The 25,183-nt window shown below is 52.1% G+C and overlaps 12 protein-coding genes and 1 non-coding gene across 13 annotated transcripts in view, besides 18 other annotated features; 1 reads left to right on the forward strand and 12 right to left on the reverse strand.

Annotated features, from left to right (window-relative positions):
* Positions 1-2: 2 nt before the first annotated feature.
* On the forward strand, positions 3-76 carry Tco025E_02189. The gene has a single exon. It is a non-coding gene; the product is annotated as a tRNA-Val (tRNA).
* A 212-nt stretch (positions 77-288) lies between these two features.
* Positions 289-333: a microsatellite.
* A 30-nt stretch (positions 334-363) lies between these two features.
* Positions 364-2,496, reverse strand: Tco025E_02190 (mitochondrial ATP-dependent zinc metallopeptidase; the record flags this gene model as incomplete). The annotated part of the gene is made up of 1 exon (XM_029369119.1): positions 364-2,496. The coding sequence occupies one exon, from the start codon at positions 2,494-2,496 to the stop codon at positions 364-366; it is 2,133 nt and encodes a 710-aa protein (XP_029230836.1).
* Positions 2,497-2,533: 37 nt separating this feature from the next.
* Positions 2,534-2,558: a microsatellite.
* Positions 2,559-2,575: 17 nt separating this feature from the next.
* Positions 2,576-2,593: a microsatellite.
* A 79-nt stretch (positions 2,594-2,672) lies between these two features.
* Positions 2,673-2,698: a microsatellite.
* Positions 2,698-2,734: a sequence feature (GA-rich).
* Positions 2,735-2,979: 245 nt separating this feature from the next.
* Tco025E_02191 (SET and MYND domain-containing protein) lies at positions 2,980-4,971 on the reverse strand (the record flags this gene model as incomplete). The annotated part of the gene is made up of 1 exon (XM_029369120.1): positions 2,980-4,971. One exon carries the CDS (start codon positions 4,969-4,971, stop codon positions 2,980-2,982), a length of 1,992 nt encoding a protein of 663 aa, XP_029230837.1.
* Positions 4,972-4,996: a microsatellite.
* A 328-nt stretch (positions 4,997-5,324) lies between these two features.
* Positions 5,325-5,342: a microsatellite.
* A 498-nt stretch (positions 5,343-5,840) lies between these two features.
* Positions 5,841-5,871: a microsatellite.
* A 136-nt stretch (positions 5,872-6,007) lies between these two features.
* Tco025E_02192 (uracil phosphoribosyltransferase) lies at positions 6,008-6,724 on the reverse strand (the record flags this gene model as incomplete). Its single annotated transcript, XM_029369121.1, has 1 exon — positions 6,008-6,724. One exon carries the CDS (start codon positions 6,722-6,724, stop codon positions 6,008-6,010), a length of 717 nt encoding a protein of 238 aa, XP_029230838.1.
* Positions 6,725-7,054: 330 nt separating this feature from the next.
* Positions 7,055-7,085: a microsatellite.
* Positions 7,086-7,165: 80 nt separating this feature from the next.
* Positions 7,166-7,195: a microsatellite.
* A 38-nt stretch (positions 7,196-7,233) lies between these two features.
* Tco025E_02193 (uncharacterized protein) lies at positions 7,234-7,782 on the reverse strand (the record flags this gene model as incomplete). The annotated part of the gene is made up of 1 exon (XM_029369122.1): positions 7,234-7,782. The coding sequence occupies one exon, from the start codon at positions 7,780-7,782 to the stop codon at positions 7,234-7,236; it is 549 nt and encodes a 182-aa protein (XP_029230839.1).
* A 214-nt stretch (positions 7,783-7,996) lies between these two features.
* Positions 7,997-8,018: a microsatellite.
* A 56-nt stretch (positions 8,019-8,074) lies between these two features.
* Positions 8,075-8,095: a microsatellite.
* Positions 8,096-8,248: 153 nt separating this feature from the next.
* Positions 8,249-9,532, reverse strand: Tco025E_02194 (uncharacterized protein; the record flags this gene model as incomplete). The annotated part of the gene is made up of 1 exon (XM_029369123.1): positions 8,249-9,532. The coding sequence occupies one exon, from the start codon at positions 9,530-9,532 to the stop codon at positions 8,249-8,251; it is 1,284 nt and encodes a 427-aa protein (XP_029230840.1).
* Positions 9,533-10,419: 887 nt separating this feature from the next.
* Positions 10,420-10,441: a microsatellite.
* Positions 10,442-10,538: 97 nt separating this feature from the next.
* Positions 10,539-11,828, reverse strand: Tco025E_02195 (uncharacterized protein; the record flags this gene model as incomplete). The annotated part of the gene is made up of 1 exon (XM_029369124.1): positions 10,539-11,828. The coding sequence occupies one exon, from the start codon at positions 11,826-11,828 to the stop codon at positions 10,539-10,541; it is 1,290 nt and encodes a 429-aa protein (XP_029230841.1).
* Positions 11,829-12,016: 188 nt separating this feature from the next.
* Positions 12,017-12,056: a microsatellite.
* A 35-nt stretch (positions 12,057-12,091) lies between these two features.
* Positions 12,092-13,378, reverse strand: Tco025E_02196 (uncharacterized protein; the record flags this gene model as incomplete). The annotated part of the gene is made up of 1 exon (XM_029369125.1): positions 12,092-13,378. One exon carries the CDS (start codon positions 13,376-13,378, stop codon positions 12,092-12,094), a length of 1,287 nt encoding a protein of 428 aa, XP_029230842.1.
* Positions 13,379-13,644: 266 nt separating this feature from the next.
* Positions 13,645-13,673: a microsatellite.
* A 60-nt stretch (positions 13,674-13,733) lies between these two features.
* On the reverse strand, positions 13,734-14,648 carry Tco025E_02197 (uncharacterized protein; the record flags this gene model as incomplete). The annotated part of the gene is made up of 1 exon (XM_029369126.1): positions 13,734-14,648. The coding sequence occupies one exon, from the start codon at positions 14,646-14,648 to the stop codon at positions 13,734-13,736; it is 915 nt and encodes a 304-aa protein (XP_029230843.1).
* A 312-nt stretch (positions 14,649-14,960) lies between these two features.
* Positions 14,961-15,782, reverse strand: Tco025E_02198 (uncharacterized protein; the record flags this gene model as incomplete). The annotated part of the gene is made up of 1 exon (XM_029369127.1): positions 14,961-15,782. One exon carries the CDS (start codon positions 15,780-15,782, stop codon positions 14,961-14,963), a length of 822 nt encoding a protein of 273 aa, XP_029230844.1.
* A 23-nt stretch (positions 15,783-15,805) lies between these two features.
* Positions 15,806-15,838: a microsatellite.
* A 246-nt stretch (positions 15,839-16,084) lies between these two features.
* Positions 16,085-19,582, reverse strand: Tco025E_02199 (myosin IF; the record flags this gene model as incomplete). Its single annotated transcript, XM_029369128.1, has 1 exon — positions 16,085-19,582. The coding sequence occupies one exon, from the start codon at positions 19,580-19,582 to the stop codon at positions 16,085-16,087; it is 3,498 nt and encodes a 1,165-aa protein (XP_029230845.1).
* A 1,030-nt stretch (positions 19,583-20,612) lies between these two features.
* Positions 20,613-24,437, reverse strand: Tco025E_02200 (ATP-binding cassette, sub-family B (MDR/TAP), member 1; the record flags this gene model as incomplete). The annotated part of the gene is made up of 1 exon (XM_029369129.1): positions 20,613-24,437. The coding sequence occupies one exon, from the start codon at positions 24,435-24,437 to the stop codon at positions 20,613-20,615; it is 3,825 nt and encodes a 1,274-aa protein (XP_029230846.1).
* Positions 24,438-24,562: 125 nt separating this feature from the next.
* Positions 24,563-24,602: a sequence feature (GA-rich).
* Positions 24,603-24,737: 135 nt separating this feature from the next.
* Positions 24,738-24,778: a sequence feature (GA-rich).
* A 365-nt stretch (positions 24,779-25,143) lies between these two features.
* Positions 25,144-25,183, reverse strand: part of Tco025E_02201 (amastin) — a gene marked incomplete at both ends in the record, with an annotated part of 423 nt that continues 383 nt past the window's right edge. Inside the window, one exon of the mRNA XM_029369130.1 lies at positions 25,144-25,183. This exon is cut by the window's right edge and continues 383 nt beyond it. Within this exon, the coding sequence (XP_029230847.1) occupies positions 25,144-25,183 (40 nt within the window).

Genomic DNA, 25,183 nt, shown 5'->3' on the forward strand with positions numbered 1-25,183 from the left:
GAGCGCTGATGGTCTAGGTGGTTATGACGTCGCTTTAACACGGCGAAGGTCTCGGGTTCGAGTCCCGATCGGCGTACTTTTCCCGCCGTTGTCATTCTTGCGTGTTTCCTTTGAAGGAAAAAATGTGCAAATAGAAAAAGAAAAAAAAACGCATCACCAAATAAACGAGTGAACGTGTTTGGTGCAAAAGAGGAAAATGTGTTTGGTTTTTTTCCCCCCCTTGGCACAAAGTCGGAAACACAAAGTCTGTGACTAGCAGGGAAAAATGCAAAGCCACAACACGCACGTTATACATAAATGTAGAATGTATATATTTATATATATGCATATATAAAATTTGCATGAATGTTGTTGAACAGGTTGTCAGCTTTCAAGATACGCCCGGAATTCTCTTGTCATAACGGGGCGGTCCCCGAGGACGAGCCAGAGTTCATGTGCGGTGAGTGTTTCCTGCCGCATCAAAAGTCCAGCCACCACGCGGGTCTTATCAAGGTACTGCAGTAAAATCGATCGTGCTCTTTCCAAGGCCGCTTCCAAAAGTCTGTGAACCGACTGGTCCACGACATCTTCCTTCACGGGACCAAATGGCTTTTGAATACTGTCTTCTTGATCCAATTGGTATCCAAAGTGTCCAATGGTTTCCGGGTCCATGCCGTACGTGCAGACAAAATGCCGAGCCTTATTTGTCGCAGACTGCACGTCCTCGGCGGCGCTGGTGGAGACATCTTGAAAAAAGTACTCCTCCGCCACGTATCCGCCCAACTGCGCCACTAGATTCTGCATCAACTGCTCCTGAGTGGAAATGAACGCGGTTTGCGGTAGCCGTTGCGTGACGCCCGTGCGGTGACGGCCGCGGGGAAGAATCGTAGTCTTGACAACAGGATCTGTCTTTTCCTGGAACCAGTGTAGCACAACAACGCCAGCCTCGTGAAATGCTATGCGTTCCCGCTCCGTCTCGCTTAACTTCACCGCACTCCGCTCCAATCCAACCAACACACGCTCCACCGCCTGATGAAAATGGTGTTGCGAGACGTATTCCTTCTTCTCACGCGCGGCATGAATGGCAGCCTCGTTGCAAATGTTAAAAATATCCGCCCCGCTGCACCCTGGCGTCAGTGCAGCCACAATCCGCGCGTACTCGTGAATGTTGCTAGACGCCTCCAATTTCAATGGGTTTAAATGAACTTCCGCAATCGCCTCTCGATCCTTGTAGGAGGGTTTTTCCAGGGTTATTTTCCTATCAAACCGCCCCGATCGGGTGAGGGCGTTGTCTAGAATATCGGCACGATTGGTGGCCGCAAGAACCATTATCCCGGTGGCGTCCTTAAACCCGTCCAGCTCCGAGAGAAAAGCATTCAACGTACTTCTCGAGCTTCCACCTCCAGTCTCTGACTTGCGCTTCCGCCCAAAGGCATCAATCTCATCCACAAATACAACGCAAGGTTTGTGCTCGTGCGCCTGACGAAAAAGTTCCCGCACCCGCTGTGCCCCAACCCCGACGTAGACCTCCTCAAACTCACTTCCTGAGCAGCTAAGAAACGGCACCATCGCCTCTCCCGCGATTGCCTTTGCCAAAAGTGTTTTCCCCACACCAGGAGGACCATCCAAGAGGACGCCTTTTGGGAGCTTTGCCCCCAACGCCCAGTATCGGGCGGGACTCTTCAAGAAGTCAATCACCTCCACCACCTCATGCTTTGCCTCAGTTAAGCCGGCAACATCCCCTAGACGAGTAGAGACGGAGATTTCGCGTTTAAAATTGAATCGACTCTTTTCCGCCACAGCAGACGCCATTTTTGCCGAACGACTAAAGTTCGAGTTGGTCGCCGCCAGAAGAGGTAGGAGACACAGAAGCAACATGGGAACCCAGGGATAATAGGTATGAAATAAAACAAAAATATCCATGTCCTTGTCACACGAGGCTTCAAAGGCCCTATAATCCACAAAGTTGCGCACACCCAGATACCTTCCTTTTTCGTCAAGAAATGCCGCCGTATGCTTCGACAAATCTACGGCGACTGCCGCGTAGTTATTGATGTCCCCAACAATGTACGACCTCGCAACATACATTCTGGCCACGGCAATCGCCGACAGAAGAAAGCAAATAATTCCTATCCGGCGTATGCGTTTCCACTTGAGAGCCTTGGCCGCCAAATTCATCGTCAAAATGCGCTCCTCAGGAGACATGGTGTAAGCGCGCTTGACGGATTCCGCGGGAACACGCGCAAATGGCATCTTCCCCAAAATGTATTTTGAATAAAACGCCTCAAACCCCTTCGGGTGACGCTTCCCAGAGAGAAGGCTAGACGTGGAGGACGTGGAGCTCTTCGGCGGCGTCGCGTCCCCCATGCCCTCTTTGCCATTTCTTCCATCCTTGTTGCGGTTATCGTTATTGGTATTATTGTTATTCCCACCACCCATGGCGCAAAACCGCCCCGGTGTGTCCAGCACACCACCAACAAGGAGGGACACCCCGAAGACGCGAAAGGGACGAAACATTTCGGACTACTGCTTCTCTTCCGCCTCCTCCCTCCCAATATATATATATATATATATATATACTTTTATCTTCCTGTAAGTGTGTGTGTGTGTGTGTCTCAGTTTTTTTGTTCTTCCTTTCGTGATTGTATAATATATTTAGAGGAGCGTGCCAATGCATGCATGTAAAAAAGCCAACAGCACGTACACACACACACACACAGAGAGAGAGAGAGAGGGAAAGGGAACAAGATAGAGAAGTTGCAAAAAAGAAAACAAAGGCGGATGGAACACCGCAAGGAAGTAAGCAAATAGAGCAAAACAACAAGAACAACAACCTGCAATTCCGTACAAATCTGGACATCTCACGACAAAGGTAACCGTCCTTCACAGCCGCAGAAATACTTCAAATGAACAAGTGCAACATCCCCCACACTCGCTTCCAGTGGCAAAGCAAACGAGATGGAGGCAGAAGAAACCGGAATCCAGAGGAAACGCGGCGAGTTAAGACCATGTTCGTGCCACAAACAAATCTACTCGACCCATTTGTGCAAGTAGCTCCTTCGATGGGGCATAGAAGCGAGACAGAAGGGACTTCGCTTGTTGCGCAAATTCCCCCCTCTCCTGCTCGGTGGGTGCAAAGTAAGCAAGACGAATGTAATCGTCTATAAACTCCAAATGTGTTACACCGTAGAGTTGCCGGTCCAACTCTATCTTGGCAAGCAGGTGCTCCACACATTTCTTGTTATCCTTTAGGTGATTAAATGCTCTCGCAAGAGCCATGTGCGTTTTTGGAATCATGGACTGTGGGGGTCGGGGCGGAGGGCACAATTGCTCCATGGCAATAGTATAGCTCTGTGACAGAACCGTGACAGCAACATCATACTGGCCTTCACGAATCAAACGACAACCTTTTTGATACAAATCACTTGCCTGAATGTAATAACCCTTCTTTTCGACGGTCACACGTTCATCTTTGTTTTCAAGACATGCCTTGCAGTTACATATGAAGCCACAGCGTTCAGCAAGGGCACGGCGCCGGAACTGAGCGCTCACGGCCTTGTATGTTGTCATGTTATGGTAGGCAATGGTAAGCTCCTCGCCCGCACGGACAGGTCGTATGGCACGAATGGCGAGATAAAGCGAGCAGCCAAGCGGATTCCCTACAAATGAGGCAAAACAGTTTGGGTCACAAGAGTGACGATACTGTGCGGCAGACGCATACAGCGCCTTCCCGACGGGTATCGGTCGCGACTCAGCAATAAGCGCCTCTCGAGTTTCCGGATCTATCGCAACCTGTGACCCCGCGTAGAACTTTATCTCGAAGCTGCACAATAAGACTTGACGCTGGGCAAACCGCAGGTGATCCGCGTCCTTTACACGCACTGCGTCTAGCAAGAGTGCAGAGAGGCTCACAGCAGTTTCATAGCCCCCAATGACAGCCACAGGGTACAACTCACCTGTAAAGTCCCCACGAAGCGACTGACACCGTAAGACTGCATCTTCAGAACACAACATACGACTTGCAACCAGGGCATCGATCGGGCATATTTGAAAGAAGGGGTTTGCGCTCTCGTATTGACCATAGCGTTCCCAACAGAGGCGGGCACACGCTTCGCTACAAAAGAGTCCTCGAGACAACTTTCCTTTTTCACGATAGGCAGTTCCAGGATACAAGGCTTGTGTCACGCGTAAGCAGTAGCTACAGCGTATACCCCAATGATCATCATATAACGCATGGACAACGGGTGTTTCCGTGAAAATTGCTCCAGGCTCCAAACGAATTCTTGCCTCTACCCCTTTCAAGTTGTCGTTGTACGTGGTATTATTCGGATGAGGGGAAGACACCCCTCCTCCCAGTAAGGTCATTGCCCCATCTTCGCACCTGCCACCATCAACATGTAAAATGTTTGCGATCACCTTGGCTGTATTTGCGGATTCCACACTTACAGTATCTGCTGCGTGAATATCTGCTTTACCCTCTTCCTCAAATCCCAACTTTTGCAAGCACACACCACGACGCTCCAATGCCTTCCAGTTATTTGGCATTAAGGTGAAGGCCACATGGGCGTCTGCCAGCGCCTCCAGAAGGCGTGCTTGGTTCAAAAAGACGGTGCTGCGGTTATAGAGGATTGAGGCTAGGGTGTCGTCCTGACTGGCATACATCACCCCACGGGTGTACATGAGCACGCTTTCGTCCGTTTTCCCCATCTCGTAGGCCTTGGCTCCTTGCTCCTTCCACCTCGCCGCCTCCTCGTCGTTCACATCGCCGGCCCCGTGAACCTCTTGCTTCAGGTCCTCCACCAGACTGGCGAGACGAGGGGCATCCTCCTTCTGCAAATAGGCCAAAACCTCCTCCACGGGACGAGCACCGCTTCCGAGAGGCAGCATCTTTGCGAGCGCCAGCAGCAGTTTTTGCAACTTCCCCAGGTTGGCGGCCAATTCCCGTCTCGCCTGAGCCTGAGCCGCAACTTCGGGCGGCAGGGCGCTGCTCATGTCGTCGTCGTCGTCGTCGTCGTCGATCCCTCACACTTGCTCTTTGGAGTGCAGAAGGCCAACAGCAACAAAAATGCCCATCATCATCCCCCCCCCCCGCACACACGCACAGACACCAAAGAAAAAAATGAAAGGAAGACAAAGGCACTGCACAGACGGCATTGCAACTGTACACAGCACAGTAAATTCACGCGGCAGTGGCAACAGTGAAACTGCTGCTTTCAGCACTTCGCAGCATCCTCTTTGCAAGGAATTGTTATCGGCTGCAGAGTTCCCACAGCTGACTTTTTTTTTTGGCGAAAAAAATTTCGTTTACATTAAGCCTCTCAAAGTAACTCATCTTAATCCTGAGAATATATATATATATATATTAATTCTAATCCTTTCAGTTATGAGTTCAGGATCGTCGTAACTCCCTGGTACTACTTCAGCGCACACCCCTTCTCTCCTTCCTTCGTCGTCCGGGCTACGGTATGATAAAGAGCAGTAGGCAGAGAGAAGGCCGTGAAACAGTGGAGATTTATTTATTGCTGCATCCTTACAACGTAGACTTGGAAGGGTTGGAGACGCTGAGAAAAGAATAAATAAACAGAAGAGAGTTGGGAGCAAATAAATAAATGCATATCCCACCCAGGGAAAGAATGAAAAGCCAAGTCGATGAAAATAAAACCGGTAGCCCATGTACAAAAAAAATCCGTGTACGTACAGGAATTGTGTAGTTGTGTGCACATCAAGTATTTTTACACACCCATGTCGTGAAGGCACTGACGCTTCGGACCTGCGTACGCGTCGACAACAGCAGCCATTCATAACATCTCTTGTCACCCGCATTCCCTAGAAAAGTAAAAAATGGCCAAAACTAGCGGAGCATTATTATTACTATTATTTTTTATTTTTATTTCTTTGCTCCCTCCTTCGTTCGGACCCCACAGCCTCACTGCCGCCAACCTACAAAAAGAAAAAGAGCTGAGGGGGGTGGGGGGGCACAGATTGAAGTACCTCAGCTTTCTACCTCCTACGAACACCTAGAACTGTATTAGTCTTGTGTCCCAAAGTAGCGATCACCAAAATCGCCAAGTCCGGGGGTGATGTACTTGGACTCATTTAGAGCCCCATCGATTGCCGCAGTCACCACCCGCACCTTCGGAAATTTGCCCATATACCGCCGGATCCCCTCTGGGCAGGTGATAAGGTTAAGGAAGACCATGTTCTCCTCCTTCACGTTGTAGTCCTCCAGCAGAATCTCCGTGGCACGAATGGCGCTGCCGCCCGATGCAATCATGGGATCGAGGAGCAACACACGACGACCGGCCACATCCTTTGGAATCTTGCTGTAGTGATACCGCTCATCCGGAGACTTTTCAACTGTTCTCTCGTCTCGCTGAACCAAAATCTTCCCGATGCGAATGCCGCGGCATGTTTCACGGAGAATGCGTTCCATCGACTCACCGGCGCGAAGGATGCTGATGCCAATGATGCCCTTTGGATCAGGCTTGCAGCCGTGGTAGACGACGCCGGTGGGTGTCATTACATCCGCTGGCACAACAGGAATCAGATTGAGTCCCGCCTCCACTACGAGGCGAATGATTCGTTCGCAGTAAAACACAAAGTCGGTACGGGGCGTCTTCTCGTTGCGAATGATGGTGAAGAGAAACCTCAGCTGGTTCGTCTGTGGGAGTAATTGGAGGTTCGGAAACTCCTCTAGCAGAGCTTGCTCGACGGAGACGTCGCTTTTTGGGTTTTCCGTGACCATTTAGATTTCTTTTCTTGTTTCCTTCGCCCTTACTTGTCGGCGGCTTTTCCCTTGTTACTTCTATTTACGTTTTGCACCTAAAGAAAATGGCAAACCCGTACCAAAAAACTTTTGATTCTCGTGTCTTCTGCTGCTGCCGATTGCCCCTCCACGGCAAGCGAAAAACACCAACCAGTTGAACCAAATAGTAGTAGGAATGGCATCAGTGGTACTGCTGGATGATTCACATGTGGCAGATAAAGAGGCACGGCAGAGGGCGTGCCACACTCTCTCGCCCGCGTTCTCCCACAATTCCTCTCAAAACGGTTACATGCCATACATGGGCGCACACAGCTGAAGGCAGCAGCAGCAGCAGCAGCAGTGGCAAAAAAAGAAAAGAGGTAGAAGGGTGGACGGGAGAGTCCGTTCGCGCTTCCTCCCATCTCAGCGCATGAGCATCAGATATATGTATATATATATATATATATATATGTGTGTGTAGTGAGTTTGCACTCTCTTTAAGCCGCCCTCTACCTGTCAATTTTCAAGAGATTACGAAAGTCTTCTAGGTTGATGTTTCCGTCCTTATCAAAGTCTGCAGTTTGAATCATCAGCTCCATCTCCTCCTGCGAGAGCTCCCCGAATCCGATGCGTTTCATGATGCCAGCCAACACCTCCACATCAACTACACCGCTACCCTGCGGATCGTAAATTTTGAACGCCTCCCTCACAGGGTCAAACGTCAAGCTCTCCGCCGCCAGCGTCGAGGTCTGCATCCCGTTGTAGTTGTCGATGATGCTCCAAAGCGACTCCACAGTGAAGCTGCCATCCGTGGACTCATCAAGGAGGAATTTCAATTCCTTGTTCGTCATGTTGGGGTAAAAGGCGGTGAGGCGCGCCTTGAGGTCGCGGGGTTTTAATTCCTTTTTGTTCTGTACATCGAAGAACGCAAATGCCGCCTCTACGTCAGCGCGCCTGAGCCTAACGCCATGATTTTTGGGTGGTTCCGCATGCATCAGGGAACGTCGCCCCGCGTTCCCCTGCGGCACTGTCTTTGACAGTTTCCTGGAGGAATCCATGCCGTCTCGTCGTGAGCAACACCCTGCGGCGAAGAGGAGGGAGCAAAAAACAACAACAACAAAGGGATGAAAATGATGAAGCTGGAAGCAGCGGTGAACGGAGGAGGCCCACCCACATAAACAGCAACAACAAGCAGAAAAGTGTAGGCCGGCTCTGAGAAGCTCCCCTAGCGCCGCAAGCAAAAAAAAAGCCCCTCTCCCAAAGAAGAATAATTATATATATATATATAATTATAAACTGTGACCCACACACATGCGGACTAGCAACACGCGTTTATGCCAAGGGGGAAGGCACACGCACACACACACACACGGCAATTAAAGCCTTGAGCGTATCTGCGCAAGACCTCAAGATAAAAGTGAGAAATAAAAAGGCAGAGCTGACGCTCGTTTGCGTCGTTCGCAACTGTTAAGAATGAATAAAACGAGAAGAATGAACGAAAAACCAACAAGCTAAATTAATATGTCAGAGGGTGCCCAAGATCACTTCTGAAGGGGCTCCAGACGGCAAAGAAGGGGCTGAAGTGATATGACGCTGCCTGTACGGTCCACAGACTGTTGTGCGCATCAAGTATGCAACCAAGAGCGCCATAAACTGAGCACGTGTTTTGTGCTTATTAACCCATGCCACATCGTTTCTGCCGGGGCCCCAATCGCCGCCATGACGACATTGCATCGCCCGTCGTGTTACCCCCCGTTTGATACATCCGCGACGTACCCGCAGGATGGTAAGCCTCGGATCTTGCTCTTCTCGGTGGCGCCTGGAGATGAGTCCCCAGGAGCACTCGGGGGGGTAGCAGCGCCGGCACTTCACTTCGCCCTCCCAATTGAGGTGCGAGGCAGGGGCTGTGGCGTCAACGCACTCCGAAGTATTCGTTTCGTTTCGCGAGGCGCACGTGTGCTTAGCTCGCCAGAAGTCTCCATCTTCAATGATGTATGAAGTGATCATGTGGCGGTCAAACTCGCAAAGCCACAAGCGAAACGTGATACCTCCGTTGCCCACCAAAGCACACGGAAGAAGTGAAAGGAAAAACCAAGGGCACCTCCAGTCAACTGGGACACGCCGAGGACCAACCGCTTCCCCAGTCTTTGCTTTTATTTCTTCTGACCTCTGCTTACTATACCTCTCTTGAGAGAAGGTAAGTTTTTCCCAGAGTGCCCTTGCTTGTGCTGCGACGGCCCGCATTGCGGTACGCTGCACAATCCTAAATTTTTTCTTCTCTCTTCCTTTCTGAGTGGTGGCAAGGAAGATGCTGTAGTAAACATCAATAAAGTTCAGTGGCCGAGGGCATGCCATGCCGGCAAAGGTGCCAGTACGCCCTCCTCGCTCCGCGGTTTCCCTCGTTTGCTCCCGCGAACAATGAATGATGTGATTTGTGATAACCGCAGGGCCCACTTCGAAGCGACACACAGAACATCTGGAAAGGGTGTTGTCCTCATTCTCTCCTGTATCACAATGCAGCTTGATGGCCCAAGGTTTTCCCGCTTTTGGCGGTTGCCTGCGGAGAATCCACGCCAGAACATGTCGCATCCCGTAGGCTCCGCTGCAGAACTGCAAATGCAGCTGACATCCTTTGCAATTCGGGCAGCGAATGCAAGGAGGTACGTAAGGCTCTTTTGCACTCTTACTATGACGAACTGGAAAGGAAAAGTAGCGGTAAAGTGGGCTGACAGTGGAGGCAATTTCACTGAGACAAACAATGCGATGTACGGATGGCTCGTGAGCTTGCCCCCCACCAGTAGTTTCCATAGCCGCTCCGTCGCCCCCTTTCTGGGGTTGTGCCATGAGGCTCGTGTCGTGGCAGGCTGCTGTGGGTATGTCTAGAAACACGCCGGCAGATGACCGCGGAGAGTAAGAAAGAAGGAAAGAAAAAAGGGATGAAAAAGGGGTGCACGGCTACAACGAACCCAACACAATGGGACGCAGGGAAGTCGCAAAGTGGCAACACAAGCACCAGACCGGGGGAAAGGCGAAATTCACACACGGTGATGGTGTGCTCCGTGTCGTATTTGTCACCGTTTGCTTCTGTCGCCTGGAAGCTCAATAAGAGGAGAGAATACGAATGACGACCAGGATCAGGGGAACTTCTTGAAAAAAAAAGAGAGAGAGATAAGATGACAGAGAAAACGCGACTTCAACACCCAAAGAAAACATAACATAAGTTCACTGAATTTTTTATACCCATTAACCCCTTTTCCAAGTAACCCCATTCCTATTGCCTCCAGCCATCAGCACAAGTACCACACGCTTACTTACTTCCTTCCGCGACGGGGCCCGCTTTCCCTCAACTGCCCGTGCGCCACCGTTAAACACCCACGGCAAAAGGAACATTCCAAGAGGCAAAAATCAGCGTTTATTCATGCAGACAACTCCTCAGAATTAATTCTGGTAAATAGCAATGCCCCGGGCACACACCGGCGAAGTGGGAAACAAAGAGACAGACAATAAGAGTAATCCAGTAACAGACTTCGCTTCGGTGACAGGGCTCTTCAGCGTCGAAGGAACGACCTGCTTAACTCATTTGCGTCGCATACACCGCGCACTCTTCGTTCTTCGTCCATTTTCTTCTGTCACCGCCATTCTCGACAATTGCTTGCTCAAACGCAATCACTCCCTCATTTCCCTTTCATTACCAAATATATATATATATATATATATTCTTTCTTTTTTTTCCACTACATTGTTGTGGGTTTATATATAAGTGTGCAGATCAACGCCTGTTTTTTGTTGTTTTTTGTCTTTCTTTATTGCTTCTTTAGATCTTCGTCGCAGTGGGGTTTCCATCCTGCTGCTCTCGCTCCTTGTCGGCTGTAAGCGGGCGCTGAAGTGTAAAAAAAGCACATCTGTAAACGAGCTGCTTCATGCTTCGATGGTTATTCGTATAAGTTGTGTCGATAAACTCCGGTTGGCGGAGAAGAACAAATCCAATGCGCTGCGCCACCGTGAGAACCTCCCCCAGTGAGAGTTCAATGGACACGTCATCTGAGGAATCTGCAAAGTGGTATAGCAGTGGCCCAACATTCACCCAGTACCCTCCTGGCACAAGCAGGTTGTAAATAATCTCTATATATTCCACAATGTTGTGCGCTGTGTCAATGAAGAAGCAAGTGACCACGGCATTCCAGCTTTTGCGCTGATGTTCCCTGGCATAAACCTCTGTGAAGTCACCCGCCACCATGGAAAGCTCACCAAAGAAATACTGCTCCTCCGCACGAAGGTTATCAATAGCCTCAAAGGGGCACAAGTCAGGAATATGCACATCCGCAAACTGATCCTCTCGGTTCACAAGATTGCTAGTGTTGTCCACGTAGGGGTAGATAGTGTGCTGACAAGAGGAAACAACATGATTCTGAATGTAGTGCCCTGCGATAAGCATGTGATAACTAAACTCATTTGCCTGCGCGGAAAACCCACGCAGAGCGAGTTCAACGGAGAGACGGCACAAACCAGCGCCGGGGACAAGAATTTTAACGCCCGCTCTTGCTGCGCGATCGGGGTAGGAAGCCTCTAGTGTAGTGAGAATCGGCAGGTACACAGAGTTCCGTTCTGGGGCGCCCTCTGCTGACCAGTCCCGTACAAACTGACGGAGTGTCGTAAATACTTTGTCAATATCTAGCGGGGTGGGCCCCGGGACATCCTCTTCCCGCACCGTGGTGCCCGTAGGCCAGTAAGAATCAAAGAGTTCCGTGGATGCGTTACAGATAGATTCAAAAAAGCGACTGTTGCTCTCAATGCAATCGAGGTAGGTACTGAACATACGATCCAAGTCAAGACATAGAGTTTGCTGATGCTGCTGATGAAAGCGCATGAAGTTGTTTAACCGCATCTCCCGAGCGCCCAGTGCCCGACTCCTGTAGGAGCGGAAGGCATTCACGGTGCGGAGAAAGCTAATGTGGTCTTCGTGCATGTCGTCTTTTTCGCACGACGACGACCGCGGCGGCTGCAAAGTAAGTTCGCTAGCACGTTGAGGATTGAGCTCCTGATCCAGCTCGGCCCCGAGCGGGGTTGGGGGTGATGTCAACCGATGGGCCTCCGATGAAGTCATCCTTGTCCTTGCGTGCAACTAAGCGGACTCAACACTACGCGACGACAGCAACACAGGAGAGGGTATAGAAGGCGTAGAAAAAAAACCTCATTACGTGCATAGACCCACACCACATTCTCACACTCCCCAGAGTGAGCTTCTCCCTTTTACTTCGTGCAAACTTTTCTGCTGGAGGACGGCGGCCTCTCTTTTTTTTTATTGTTTTTTTTTACTTTTTCTCTCTCTTTTCGAAGGAAACAAAGCATGAAACAGAGCAGTTCCAGTCAACTCAAGACACCCCATTCGCGCAGGTTCACATAGTCTTCAATTTCCCGTTTCAGTTGGTAGAGCGCCTTATGGAGGTTGTTGAACGAGGCAATGAGAGTCGTCCAGGGATGCTCCTGAGCGGCAAACCACCGCTGCATCTCCTCACGAAGCTCCCCCGATATACGATTAGCGTTGGACTGGCACCACCCCCTTGCCGCCTCAGATACATTCTCCAGACGCTTCAACATGCCATACACATCAATGTACTCCTTTCGCAAAATGGCATAGTCGCCTTGCGCAGCAACAAGCTGTGACGCGTCTACAATTGGCATGGGCCTTAGCGTCCGCTGCTCTCCGGAGCCCACCGCGGTGTCTACTCGCTGTCGTCGGTCCAACACCACCTTTGCCGCAGAGGACAGCACCCACTGCCCCTTGGCGAGGTCACCATCCGTCCATCGAATGCCGCTCTGATCCATGGAGGTGAAGAGCGTCATTGCGGCCTCCTGCGCGGGTTCCTCCGCCCGTCGTCCTGGCGCGCCCTCGTCGCTTGCTACATCCTCTGAATCATTGTCCTCGTCCCGCTTTCGCTTGGAGCTTCCGAGTCCTGCCATGATGCCTCTTGAACAGGTTGCAAGCATCACGTCCCGGTCTGCATATAAGGCAAAACGATCCAAAAGAGCTTTGTTGTGCGCAACTTTTGGAAGGGCCAGATTTGCCACCTGCTGTTTAACCGCTTTGGAATTGTAGTATTCGATGTCTATGAGTTCGTAACCGGCCTCCGCGAGCTCGCGCTGCCCACGGCGATTGGGCACTGTGATAACACCCAGCACAGCACTCAATGCGTCTCCGTTCTCAGCCGCAAAGGAGCGAAGGAGATCTCGATGATCTCTGGGTGCCGGCGCTAAGAGATGTGCAATTTTAATCGCCAGGGAACGATGCTGCTGTACGACGGCGGAGGATTTAGTAGTTGCCGTCGCGGCTCTATGCAGAGGCGGTGGATGCGTGTCCTCTGCTGCACTTGCTGTTGGTGCTCTCTTCTCCTCCTCCTCCTCCTCCGGTCGCGTCGTTGCCTTCTGCACAGCGGTAAAACGGGAGACTTGCGCAGACCCGCTGGCACCTGTCTGTTGGTGTCTGTACGAATACACCTCCCCCGGCTGAAGCGTACAGCGCCATTCAACACTTCCCTTCTCGTCGTGGAACAAAAGTATGTCATCGTGGAGTTGTTTAAGCGTCACGGCGCCGCCGCGAATGGCATCAATGAGGTCTGCAGGAAGTGTCCCCACCGCGACGGGCTTCATTGGCATGTTTGTCCTATATTCTGCGTTGTTTGACCCAAGCAAATATGCTTGCGTGCGTGTGCACAGGCTCTGAAAGGGAGCTTGGCAGGAAGAATGGGACAACGCAGAAACACAGAATGTGGGGAGGACAAGTTGAGAGTGCAAGCTGGCGCAGAACGAAGGGGCAGAGGAAGCAGGCAAAGCAGCCACTCCACTCTCTTGGCACCCAACACTTGGGGCACACCGCCAGTCGTCCTTTTCAGGAACAATATATGAATCAGGTTATACTGTTGAACAATAATAATAGTAATAATAATAATAAACCCGGGCTGCCAACGGAAACTTCTTTTGGCCCTGTGTCTTTGTTGCTCGCTTACTCGCGTTATCCGTCGTGGTCCTCTTTCTCCAGTTTACGTACCAGCTGCTTCCTGGGGTCGTCCTCGTCAAGCAAGGCGCTCCTCCAGCGTGCGGGACACTCGGGCGCCACCTCATTCAACACCCGCTTGACAATGGCGCAGGATTTTTTGGCACAGACAATGAGGACTTGCGCCACAGAGGTTTGCACGTCTTCATCCGTGTTCGCGGCATGCACAGAGATGCAGCGAAGCAGATCTTCTGTGGCGATATCGAGCACGTCCGCGAGATAACTTAGGAGAAACAGCACCCGCTTAAGAATCTTCTTGTCGTTGCTTCCTTCCAAACCATGCGCTGCCAACATGGCAACGATGAGTTCGTTTCCCCCGGCCTTGCTAAAAAGAAGGACATTTGGGGCGTACTCACGACAAAGACAGCTACAGCTGTGCAGGAGAGCGGCCAATGCAGCAGGAGACTTCTCCTCTCGCAGCAATGGCAGCAGCACCGCCTGCCATTGCGCCTCCTCAAAACACTTTTGCACTCTCTCGTTAAGCTGAGCAGAGTGGGCAATGACCATCGCCGCCGCCTGACGAACCTGCTCGCTTTTCGGCGCCAGCTGTTCCCTGCGCAGCAGCTCCAGCAAGACGCGGTGACCACTCATGAGCGAGAACTCAATAGCCCAATTGACGTCCTCAACCAACTCACTCAGCTCCTCAAGCGCGGCGACGCACTCGTCCTCCGTGACCTCATCGCGTGAGACAGTTTCCAAAAGACGTTTGATCTGCCGCTCCGGCGCCTCAACGGACGCCAGCGCCTCCTTAAGCCACTGCAACTCCTCCGGGTTGCGATGCGGGGCTGCGCCGCGAGTTCCGTTTCCCGACCCCGCGCTGACAGATGTGCAGAAGTTCAGCAGCGCAGTGTTCATCGACGGATCGTTTGACATTCGTCTTGTCTCACACGCCACCTCTTTTCCCTCGCCTCTACTTCTTCCTTACTCCGGTCGCTTCACCGCAAAAGAGCCCAAAAAAACAGCAAGAAAAAAAAGAGAGGCAACAAGCAGCAATACGTCAGCTGGATCCCACTACTTCCCATGACAACTCTACCATGATGAGAGACAAAGGGGGAAAAGACGACAATGGACCAATGAAGACTTCCACCACAAAGTGGCAACAGCTAAGAAAGAGAGGGCAGAAAGAGAGACCGCCACCAAAGCAAAAGGAAAGCAAACTAAAGACGATTGCAAAGGCATCGCCGCTCATCCGCCCTGCGCATCAGAGGGGGTGGCCTCAGTCCTTTTCACTTCTTTCTGTGCGTGGTACGCCAACAATTTTCGACGGGCATCGACAGCAACGTCATCCCGTCCCTCCACAGCCGTCGTTGGTGGCACGGTTGTACCATTCTCCATGGCGCTCCCTAGCTGCACATGCCGTATGAGCTTCGAGACAGAGGCACGAAGTGCGGCGTTTTCACGCCGCATCGACGTGACAAGAACCCCCCGTCTTTCGTGGTCCTCTTGGAGGGAAAGAAACTTCTCCTGCAGCAGGTCCCGTTCCATCTCAACCCCGTGGAGCTTGCGGACAAGTGAGAAAAAACTCGTTGGGTCGTCTTCATCCATAACGCCCGACCCCAACATTCCACCGTTCACTGCCTCCTCGTTGTTGTTGGCGGGCGATACTGCACCAACCGCACAGAGGCGTTCAAAAAGAATGCCGCAGCGTCGTTTAGAAGCAACGAGTTCATCCTCCGCCTGCTCTACTTGCCCACGCAGCTCAGCGATGGACTCTTCCTTGCGATCCAGTTCGTCCTGAAGCACACGGCTGTGCCGCTGGTACACCAGAAGCTGTGCCCGGAGTGAGATGCCATCGCCAGTGGCGGGCTCTGTCCAGTTTGCCGTCAGCAGATGCACCCGGTCCTGGAGCGCCATGAGCTTTTCTCGCAGGTACTTGTTCTCTGCTGAGAGGGCACGGAAAGAGTCAATTTCCGACTGCTTCCTAAGGAGCTCCCGCTGCAGCAGTTCAACTCGGGCGTGCATGGCAGTTTCGCTCTCCTGCTCCACCAACGCCGATGATCCCATCATCAGTGCAGCTGCAGAGGGAATAGACACACACACACACACACAAGCACAAATACGCAGAGAGTGAGAGAGACAAAAGCAGAGAGCGGTCCGCAACAACACTCATACGCATATGACGAGGGAGGTTGAGACACCGTCAACACTAACACACACAAAAAAAGAAGGGGAATCACGGCACATGACAAAAACAGCAACAATACCACCCACAAAACCAAACAAGACTTCTGACGAGGGGCAAAATTGAAGTTGTAGAGGCGTTAAAAACACCACATTGCCAAAAACGCAGATTATCTCGCTTGTCAGAATTATTGATACCGTGTAGCTCGTTCCGCGACAATTCTTGCCGATTCTTTTCGCTGGGCGCGAATAGCTTGCTCGCGCTGCAGCCGCTCCGCTTCTTGCCGCGCCTCTGCTGCGGCTCTCGCCCTTTTGCGCTCTTCCACAACACGACGATGCTCCTCCTCACGCTCCCTCTCGCGGACCACCTCGCGCGCCCGTTCCTCCTCTTCTTCATTCCTGCGTCGTTCCGCTGCCGCGACGCGTCGCTGCTCCCGTGCAGCTTCAATCGCCTGAATCATTTCTTGGGGAATACCCAACGGCGAGCTCACCGCAAGGGCAAATGGGCCAGCCGAGATGAGTATCGTTTCAGAAATGGAAGCCGAAGCTGTTGATGTGAGGATCCACTGCTGGTTCTCACCAAATAGATGGTATGCGAGGGAGTCGCTTATCGTTATTGGCATTTTGTTCCCCATCAAAATTCGATACCACTTTCTTAACAGGGCCGCGATCTCTGTCTTCATGGAAGTCATTAACACCACATCCTCAACCGGTTCAAAAGGGTCGCCGTGCACACAGCTAGGGCACACCCGTACCGGTTTGCTGTGTCCGAGCAGCATAGGGAGCGGCCGACTGTACTGCAAACAATTTTTCACACAGCAAAGGCGTCCGCACCCAGGACAATTCTGCCTCTTCGCTGCCGGTGACAGTTTTCCCCCGCAACACTCGCACAGATGAGTCCGTTTATTTTTTGCTGATGGTGAGCTCGTTACAATCGAGCGGTACGGGACAGTGGGTTGGTAAAAATGCAGCACAAGAACCGTATCCGCGTGCGTGGTGACAGAAATCCCCGATAACAGGCGCAAATCCAGTCGCTTCTGAAGAATGTACCTCGTCACTGTAGAAGTTGTACGCGGTACCGGGCGAATATTCCTTTTAGTGGGCTTCGCTGGCGGCTGTGCCACAGTTTCCAAGCGTTCTTGTATCAGGTAAACGGCCAAATCCGTTATAATGCAAAATTCTTTCTCAAGTAAAGCCTTCTGATGATCGACAACCCGCTCCACAAGGGCAGTAAAAACAATTCTCTGCGGAGACATCTCCCTTGGGCGTTCCCATTGAGTCCGTTGGAGAATCGGATTATGATAATAGCGCTGCCCCGCATCGGTCCAGAACTCCTTCCATGCACTCCCAATGGGGTCAAACTCCACGTATGGGTGAAGCTGCTGAAGTTTGTTGCGATAGTCAAGGTAATCGCCGGAGAAGGGGCGAAATACGCTGTCCGCCCGTCGTGCCTTCCCGGCCTTGGAATACATGCGCCCCAGACACGCCTTAAGGAGAATGCCATCCTTATTCTGCTGATATCGGCACCAAGCGCGTTGAATCTTCAAGACAATATTGTCAAGCGCGGCCTCACGGAGGTCCTCAAGTAAGAACAGATGCTGTGGCTGTCGAATAAACAACTTATGCTGGCCCAGCTGCCAGGAGCCCTGCGGTAAGGCATCACCGACACTACGCAGAATGGCAGAACAAGCATCACGGTCGGAGCCCTTGAAGGGGCGTGGAAACGTCTCCGGGCTAAGAAATTTGAAGCACCGGAGAAACTTATTGAAGTATTGCCGATAGCTGTATCCCGCGCGACGAACGCGAACGTTTTCGAGGAGGCCCAAGTATTTCACCTGGTGCATAACTCGGGCATCATCCATGAAACCGGGGCGCTTCTCGTCGTTTGATTTGATGGTGCGCACGTAGTGTGGGTTGCACCCCATCAGCGTCTTGACAAGATTTGCTGCCTGTTGTCGCATCTTAAGTCCTGTGGTCGTCACACGTGTGTTCCGTCCACCGGTGCCACCTTGTGAAACACCCGCAATGGTCTCCGCGAGGAGTGTTAGCAAAAAACGGTTAGAGCAAGAGCCAAGCATCGATGCGATGTCAACACTAAGGAGGTCCTTGTTGCGGGTTGTGAAGCCCTCCGCGTTGTACTGCACATCTCCTGCGTAGTGCTGGACACGAAACCCTCGTTCTGTCCTGTTGAAGTGGGGGTTGCCGGAGTGTACGGCGTCTAGTTTGTCAAGCATCTTGATGTCGGCGACGGACTCCTTTTCCTTCGCCATCGTCGCACACACATCATCAATGATGGCAAACAGCCCGGGCGGCTGAGTCCCCTCAATGAGGTCGCATACAACCTTGTTGTTGAAATACCTGATCTCCTCCCATGGAATCTGCTCCCGCACATATTCCTCTTGCTCCACCTTCAAAGTTAACTCTATGAAGATCTGCTGCAGTTTTTCATTGACGTAGTTAATGCAGAACTGCTCAAACCCGTTCTTTTCAAAGATCTCAAATCCGTAAATGTCAAGAACGCCGAGCATCAAATCGTGCGATTTCTCCCCGAGAGCCACATTCACCGACTGCACGACAAAGTCAAACAAGTGGTGGTATAGTGTCTTTGCAATAGCGTCACGGGCATTTCGGCACTGCTGCATGTCAAGAGGGACGTTGACTACCTCGCTTGCGCCCATTTCCAGCCGCTTCCATGTGAGGGCCCGCTCCAGCGCAGCCGCGTCTACGCCCAAGAGCATGGCGCAAAAATCCAGTTCATCCCTATTTGAAACCAGCAACGCAGCGTCTTCACGGCCTGCCGCGGACGACGCAAACTGCAGCTGCCCAAGGTGCAGGATGAGGGCGAGGGTCTCGAAGATGGACTGTTGATCCGCCATTGAAATCGACATTGCGTTCATTGCCGCCAGCGTCTCCGCCCATGCCTTCCTTTCGTCAATGCCTTCACACTCCAGCGTGCCGCCCTGGTTCAGGTAGAAGAAGTCGCCGGGGGGCAGTAGCCGCAGCCTATCACGTAGCGCCGGAGCAGCCCCGTGACATAACTGGTAAAAAACATGGAAGCTCCGCTCTCCTTTCTGCTGGCCAACTACCCGTGACTTCTCAAGAAGAAAGTTCGACATGCGTCCGCCAACAGGACCACCCATTCGATCAAAAAATATTTCAAAGAACTTCCCAAAACGAGAACTGTTGTCATTCCGTACAGTCTTTGCGTTGCCAAAGGCCTCCAGTAAGGGATTAGACACCAAAATGATCCGTTTTACACGCTGCATTTCCGCCGTGTTACCCGAGACTGCGGAGACGTACTGCATAATCTGCTTTGACGCCTCCGTCTTTCCCGCCCCCGACTCCCCTGAGATGATGACGCATTGATTCTCCTCCTCCGCAACCATGGTGCGGTAGGTCTCCTCCGCCAAACCAAACACGTGGGGCCCGCCATGGCTGCTCCCAACCACCGTCCCGTTACTCTTTCCGCCACCCCGAAAGAAGGCGATGCGCTCCTCACTGTACAAGTTTGGAATCTTTTTGAACGGATTCACACTTAACAAAACCGGGCCAATACTCGTGTAGATAACATCTTTGCTGTGGCGCAACTTGAGGTTCTCCATGATGGCCCTGTCGGAAAGCTGCGGAAGCAGGACAAGGTCATCCACACCAACCACAGCCGCCTTCCTAAAATCGATATGTGCCATCACGCCACCCCCCACTTCGAGCCTTGTATGTATGGTACGTTGGTGACGGGGAACCACTTTTTCCTGGTGACGTCTCTCCCTCCCCTTCGTTGTAGAGTTCCTGCCCCTCTCCCCCCGCCCCCCTGCACACACGGAGCTTCAAGCGAAGCAACGGAGAGACACGATGACACATCCAGTAGAGCAATTCAGAGAAAGAAAGAAGTACGTGTGAGCGTCTCGACGGGGGGCAGGCAGCGCTCGCGGCGGGCGGCAAAGGCCGCGGCATCAGGGGTGAATAAGCAGAAAACACAGCAAGCATACTCCCCCCTCCAGAAAGAAAACAGTCGTAGTTGTAACCAGGAGAGGTGAAACGTGATAAAAATAGGGGGAAAAAGTGCAAACCCAGCCCCACACAAGCACACACGGATTTTATAACGCCACTCATTACATTTGCTTTCTCCCTTGTGCTATGTTTTGACTTTTTTGTTCATTTTTTTTTCATAAGATGTGCGTGTGTGTGTACGCCCACCCCCTCCCCCCAACAACAGGTTGGACTTCTTTAAGTGAAGACTGTCGACATCCTCCCCAGGAATAGGGGGGGGGGAAGGGGAAAAAAAAGAACAATATTGGAATGCAATTGTTATCCCCCTGCTCCTTCTTTTCAGGAGCAATCGAGCGTTTTTATTTTCCTCTATTTGGCCATCCTCACCACTTAAAGACATGCATGCAGGCTCCTCTCGTCACTTTCAAGAAAAAAAATAAGGTGGGGGTAATAGGATGTATACATATGTCTTATTAGTTCCATCGTGATGTGGCCGCCATGAGACTCACAGCGGGGCTTTTTAGACTGCTCCATACTCAGGCCTTCGTATGACTCTTACGACACGCTTACAACCTCCCCGCGAGAAAAAAATAATTATGCACGTTTATACTTATATGTGCATCTGCGCATCTGCCGTATAATGCTGAAGAAATAAACATAACAAGCGCAAACCTGGACACTGACTTAAGTGGTACTGAAGGGGATCCTTAGGGTTTCTTCTGTACACGGCTAAGTTGTGACATTCGCGTAGAGCTCCCACCGCGTCCTGTATTCACCATTCAGGGACATGAGGTATTCGTGGCTCCCACACTCATGAATACGGCCACTGTCAAGCAGTATGATTTGGTCGCAGTGACGGATTGTCGTCAGGCGGTGGGCAATGCTGATGACGGTGACTCCGTGCCTCCGCTGGTATTCGTTGATGCCCTCCTGAACTCGCTCCTCAGTCACGTTGTCAAGTGCACATGTTGCTTCATCCAAAAGGAGGAGCTTGGCACGGCGAAGAAAGCCACGCGCGAGCGCCACACGTTGTTTTTGGCCGCCGCTAAGAGCACGACCCCTGTACCCCACACCCGTATCGTACCCTTGAGGCCACCTCAGGATGTCGTCATGGATGCCCGCCAATCGGGCGGCCTCCTCCACTTCCTCGTTTGTGGCGGAAGGAGAGGAGTAACGAATGTTATCCCGCACCGTTCCACTGAAGAGGTCCGGCTCCTGCAGCACAATACTGATGGACTCGCGCCACGCCGAAACATCCAGTTCACGGAGGTCCTTGCCATTGATGAAGACCTTCCCGCTGCGATAGTCATAGAAACGCGCCAGAATTTGAATGATGGTTGACTTGCCACAACCTGTCTGTCCCATGAGACCGTTCGTGGTGCCCTTGCGGAAGTTCGCATCTACAGCGGCTAGCACCAGCTGTTTCGGTCGGGCGGGGTAAATAAACTTCACCTTACGGAACGTGATGTCGCAACCCTCGTCTGTCAGCTTCTCCCCTTCACGGTAGACGTCAATGTCAGGAACGCGGTCAATGACGCTGAAGACCCGGTTCGCTGCCTCCGAGGCCTTTGCTGCCTTTGCCGCGAAACTACCGGCCTCACCGGCGCCTGATGCGCCCAGGAGAACGGCCATAGAGGCGATAATCACCCTCTCAAAGGTGGCCTCGCCCGCACTAATGAGTTTCCCACCGTACCAGAAGCAAAGCGCATAGGCACCAAAGAACATGAATTGACTGATGCCATATATGAGGGCAATCCAAATACTTCTCTTCGTGTCTCTCGGAACCTCCTGCCGCACAAGCTCGCGGAAAATGGCGACACGATCATCCTTTATGTTAAACGAGGTGACGGTGCGGATGTTGGAAAGTGCCTCGGTAACAACAGTATCGGAGGCTGTCCCTTGATTTTTTTGTGTTAGTCCCAACGCCACCTGGTGCTGCACCAAGTTGCCCAGCGCCACCAGTGGAACACATGCCAGCGCCACAAGTGCCAACTTCCATTGGTATATAAAGGCAATAACGACACCAACCGCAATGGTGCAGAAGGTCTGCGCCTTGAGACCAATCGATGGTCCCCATAACTGATGTACAGCCTCGCAATCGCCAGAAAGCATGCCTGAGAGCGTGCCAGCGTCACGGCCAGGGATATCAAAGAAGCTCATATCCTGCCGTAGGATCTGAGAGAAGAGCATCACACGCAGCTTCGTTGTCAGATGCTCGCCAGCGTAACCATAGAGAGACTGCAACATCCACCCTGCAAAGCTCACAACCGCCATGACAAGGAATAAAGGAGCGTAAGTATTTGTGCCTTTTCGCAGAGCTGGGGTATCGTGATCAACGGAGTATCCTCCCAGAACGGCGAGAATTTTACCAAACAGTACACCGTTAGCTGGTGCCGTGCCACCAGTGATAGCGGATCCCAAGACGGCAAACGCAATGTGAACCGTCTTTCCTTTCGTAAGCGAAATGAGGCGTCTCACGCCCACCTTTGCGCGCTTCGCTTCCCACTTCGCCAACTCTTCAAAGGGCACCATCTGACGCTCCGTCCGTGGCTGTTCTTCGTCCAGTTTGGCAAGTTCGTCGTCATCAAGAAACGTGTTGATACGATCTTCACCCTCTGCCAGCGCCTGAAGCTTTTGGGCCCCTGCCGAAAACTGAAGCCCAACACCCTGCGACGTGGCCATGGCGGCAAACTTGCCACCCTTCGCCAGCAGCTCATCAAATGTCCCCACCTCCTCAATCGCGCTCCCCTTCACCCCATCATATGAGAAATAGTAAATGCGATCGACATTACGAATTGTCGCCAGTCGGTGCGCCACAACGATGATGGTCATGCTTCCTTCCTCCATCAGGCGGTCAAGTGCTGCCTGCACTTCCAACTCCGACTTCCGGTCCAGTGCGCTTGTGGCTTCATCGAGGAGCAGAATGGCAGGGTGCCGCACAATGGCACGCGCAATGGCAAGCCGCTGCTTTTGTCCCCCGCTGAGCTGCGAGCCAACAGCACCAACGGATGTATTGTACATATCCGGCAAGCTCATGATGGTGTCGTGAATATTTGCGTGCTTACATGCCTCAATAACCTCTTCTTCCGTTGCATCGGGCTTGCCGACGCGAACATTTTCCATCATGGTGCCGGCAAACAGGTTCGGCTCCTGTGACACGACACCGATTTGGTCACGCCACTGCCTCAGCGAGAGTTTTCGCATGTCAGTACCGTCCACAAAAATGTCCCCGTCGATGGGGTCGTAGAAACGCTGAATGAGAGCGATGATCGACGACTTCCCACAACCCGAGGCACCCGAGAACGCCACCCGACGCCCACGCTCAATGACGAGCGAGAGGTCCTCAAATAGTTTCATGTCGCGGCGCGTGGGGTACGCGAAACGCACATGGCGAAACTCAATGGTTTCACTGAAGCCCCGCACCGGTTCACCGACGGCGTCAACGTCGATAACCGGCGTGCGCTGGATCGTCTGAAAGACGTGGTACGCCGCAGCCCGCGACTCGGCAAACGCCGTCAACGAAGGCGACACGAACCCGATGCCAAAGCTTCCCATAAGCACAGCCAGGAAGCAGGCGACGACGTCGCCCACGTCGCGGCGGCCCCACTGGATAAGGTACGAGGCAAAGAAAAAGGCAATGGTGTAGGTGACAAAAATAACGGCCATTGCCATTCCAGAAGCTGTTGAATTGAGCAGTTCCTTCTTGACGCCCGCCCGCTGCGCACTCAGAACGGCGGCCTCAAAACGCCCCACTTCGTAATCCTCCCTCCCAAAGTTTTGCACAGTTCGCACATTCTCCATGACCTCCGTCGCGATGGAGCCGGCCGCCGCAAAATGTTCACGGGTCGAATTCGACATTTTCGCCATGACGTTCCCGATTATCGCCCCCATCAAGGCAATCACCGGCATCATTCCCAAGAGGACCAGGGCAAGCTCCCATGCCAGGGCAAAGCCAAAGACAAAGCCCAAGACGCCCATTGATAAATTTGTGATCCCCTGTCCCAGCTTATCGTTAATGCCATTCTGTAACACATGCATATCTCCCGTCACACGCGCCGTGAGGGAACCCGGACTGTGACCGTCGTGCCAGCCGATATCCTGCCGAAGGACGGATTTCAGATACTCCAGGCGCACCCTGGCAACCTGACGTAATGCGGCCACCATCCAGCAAGCAACAGAGAGAAATGTCAAGAGAACCACGCCCAAGCCGACATAAACCATAATTACTGCCGTCTTCGCCGTCGTCGACTCAGGGTCTGTGGGAGAAAGAAGATCATTCACCATGTGACCAAATACAAAAGAAAAGGCAGGTAAAGACGCACCAACACCAACCGCAGCAACTGATCCAACAATCATCAGAGCCACATCCAACCTGCTAGCATACCTAAAGACCTCAAGCACAGAAACTTTCTTCCGCTCAAAACTTTCATGCACTTCTTCGTTTGAAAAAACCGGCACAATATTGCCACTGCTCTTGCCACCATTCGATTCAAAGCAAGAATAATGAGGCGTCGAGGCGTCGATTACCCCATCCGGCTCCTTCCTCCGCGTCATTGTCAACGCGTCGCACCGCCAACGACTGCAGCCACAGCAATAGTGCGCCCACACCTAACGCCAAATTGGTCCCTTGCAAAAGCTGGGAGCAAACACAATGGAAGAAGAAAGAAGTGCATGCAGTGGGAGAGGAGGAGAAGAGGAAGGAAAGGGCGCCGAGGGGAGCCACCAGCCAGGCACAACCACAAACAGGGCAAACGCGCACGCACATGCGGTTCAACAGCACCCAGCCCCGCTCTCATACATATCCCCGCTCTCATAAATATCCCCTACCAAAAAATTTTTACACCCGTCGCTCACAAAAAAAACAAATAAAAACAAAAATATACACACAAAGAAAATTCACATCAAAAGCGAACGCAACTCCTCGAATGACATACCACAGAGTTCATTCCCAGAGCGACGTCGAGCGGGGCTCAACTGAACCGCACAATTTTGCTTTTTACATCCGTGCAGAACAGCGGTATACGCGACACCTACAGCACATTGAGAAGCACGATGGCGACGAAGAGAATGCACCATCCAGTCACAAGGAGGGCAAAGCCGGCACCGTACTTTTGTGTGTCCTTAAAGGGCGTTAACATGCAGCCACCCACCCTCCGGTTGTACGCATCAGCCATGAGTGCCCAAACAATCAGAACCGTCACAATTCCAACGCCCGACAACAAACTCGCGACGATCCTGAGGCAGCCGCAGCAGCAGCATGTCACCAGTCCAAGAATGACGGCAACAAGCAGCAAGCCAAT

Source organism: Trypanosoma conorhini, assembly GCF_003719485.1.
Source record: "Trypanosoma conorhini strain 025E chromosome Unknown Tco_14.4_contig_00083, whole genome shotgun sequence".
Lineage (NCBI taxonomy): Eukaryota > Euglenozoa > Kinetoplastea > Trypanosomatida > Trypanosomatidae > Trypanosoma > Trypanosoma conorhini.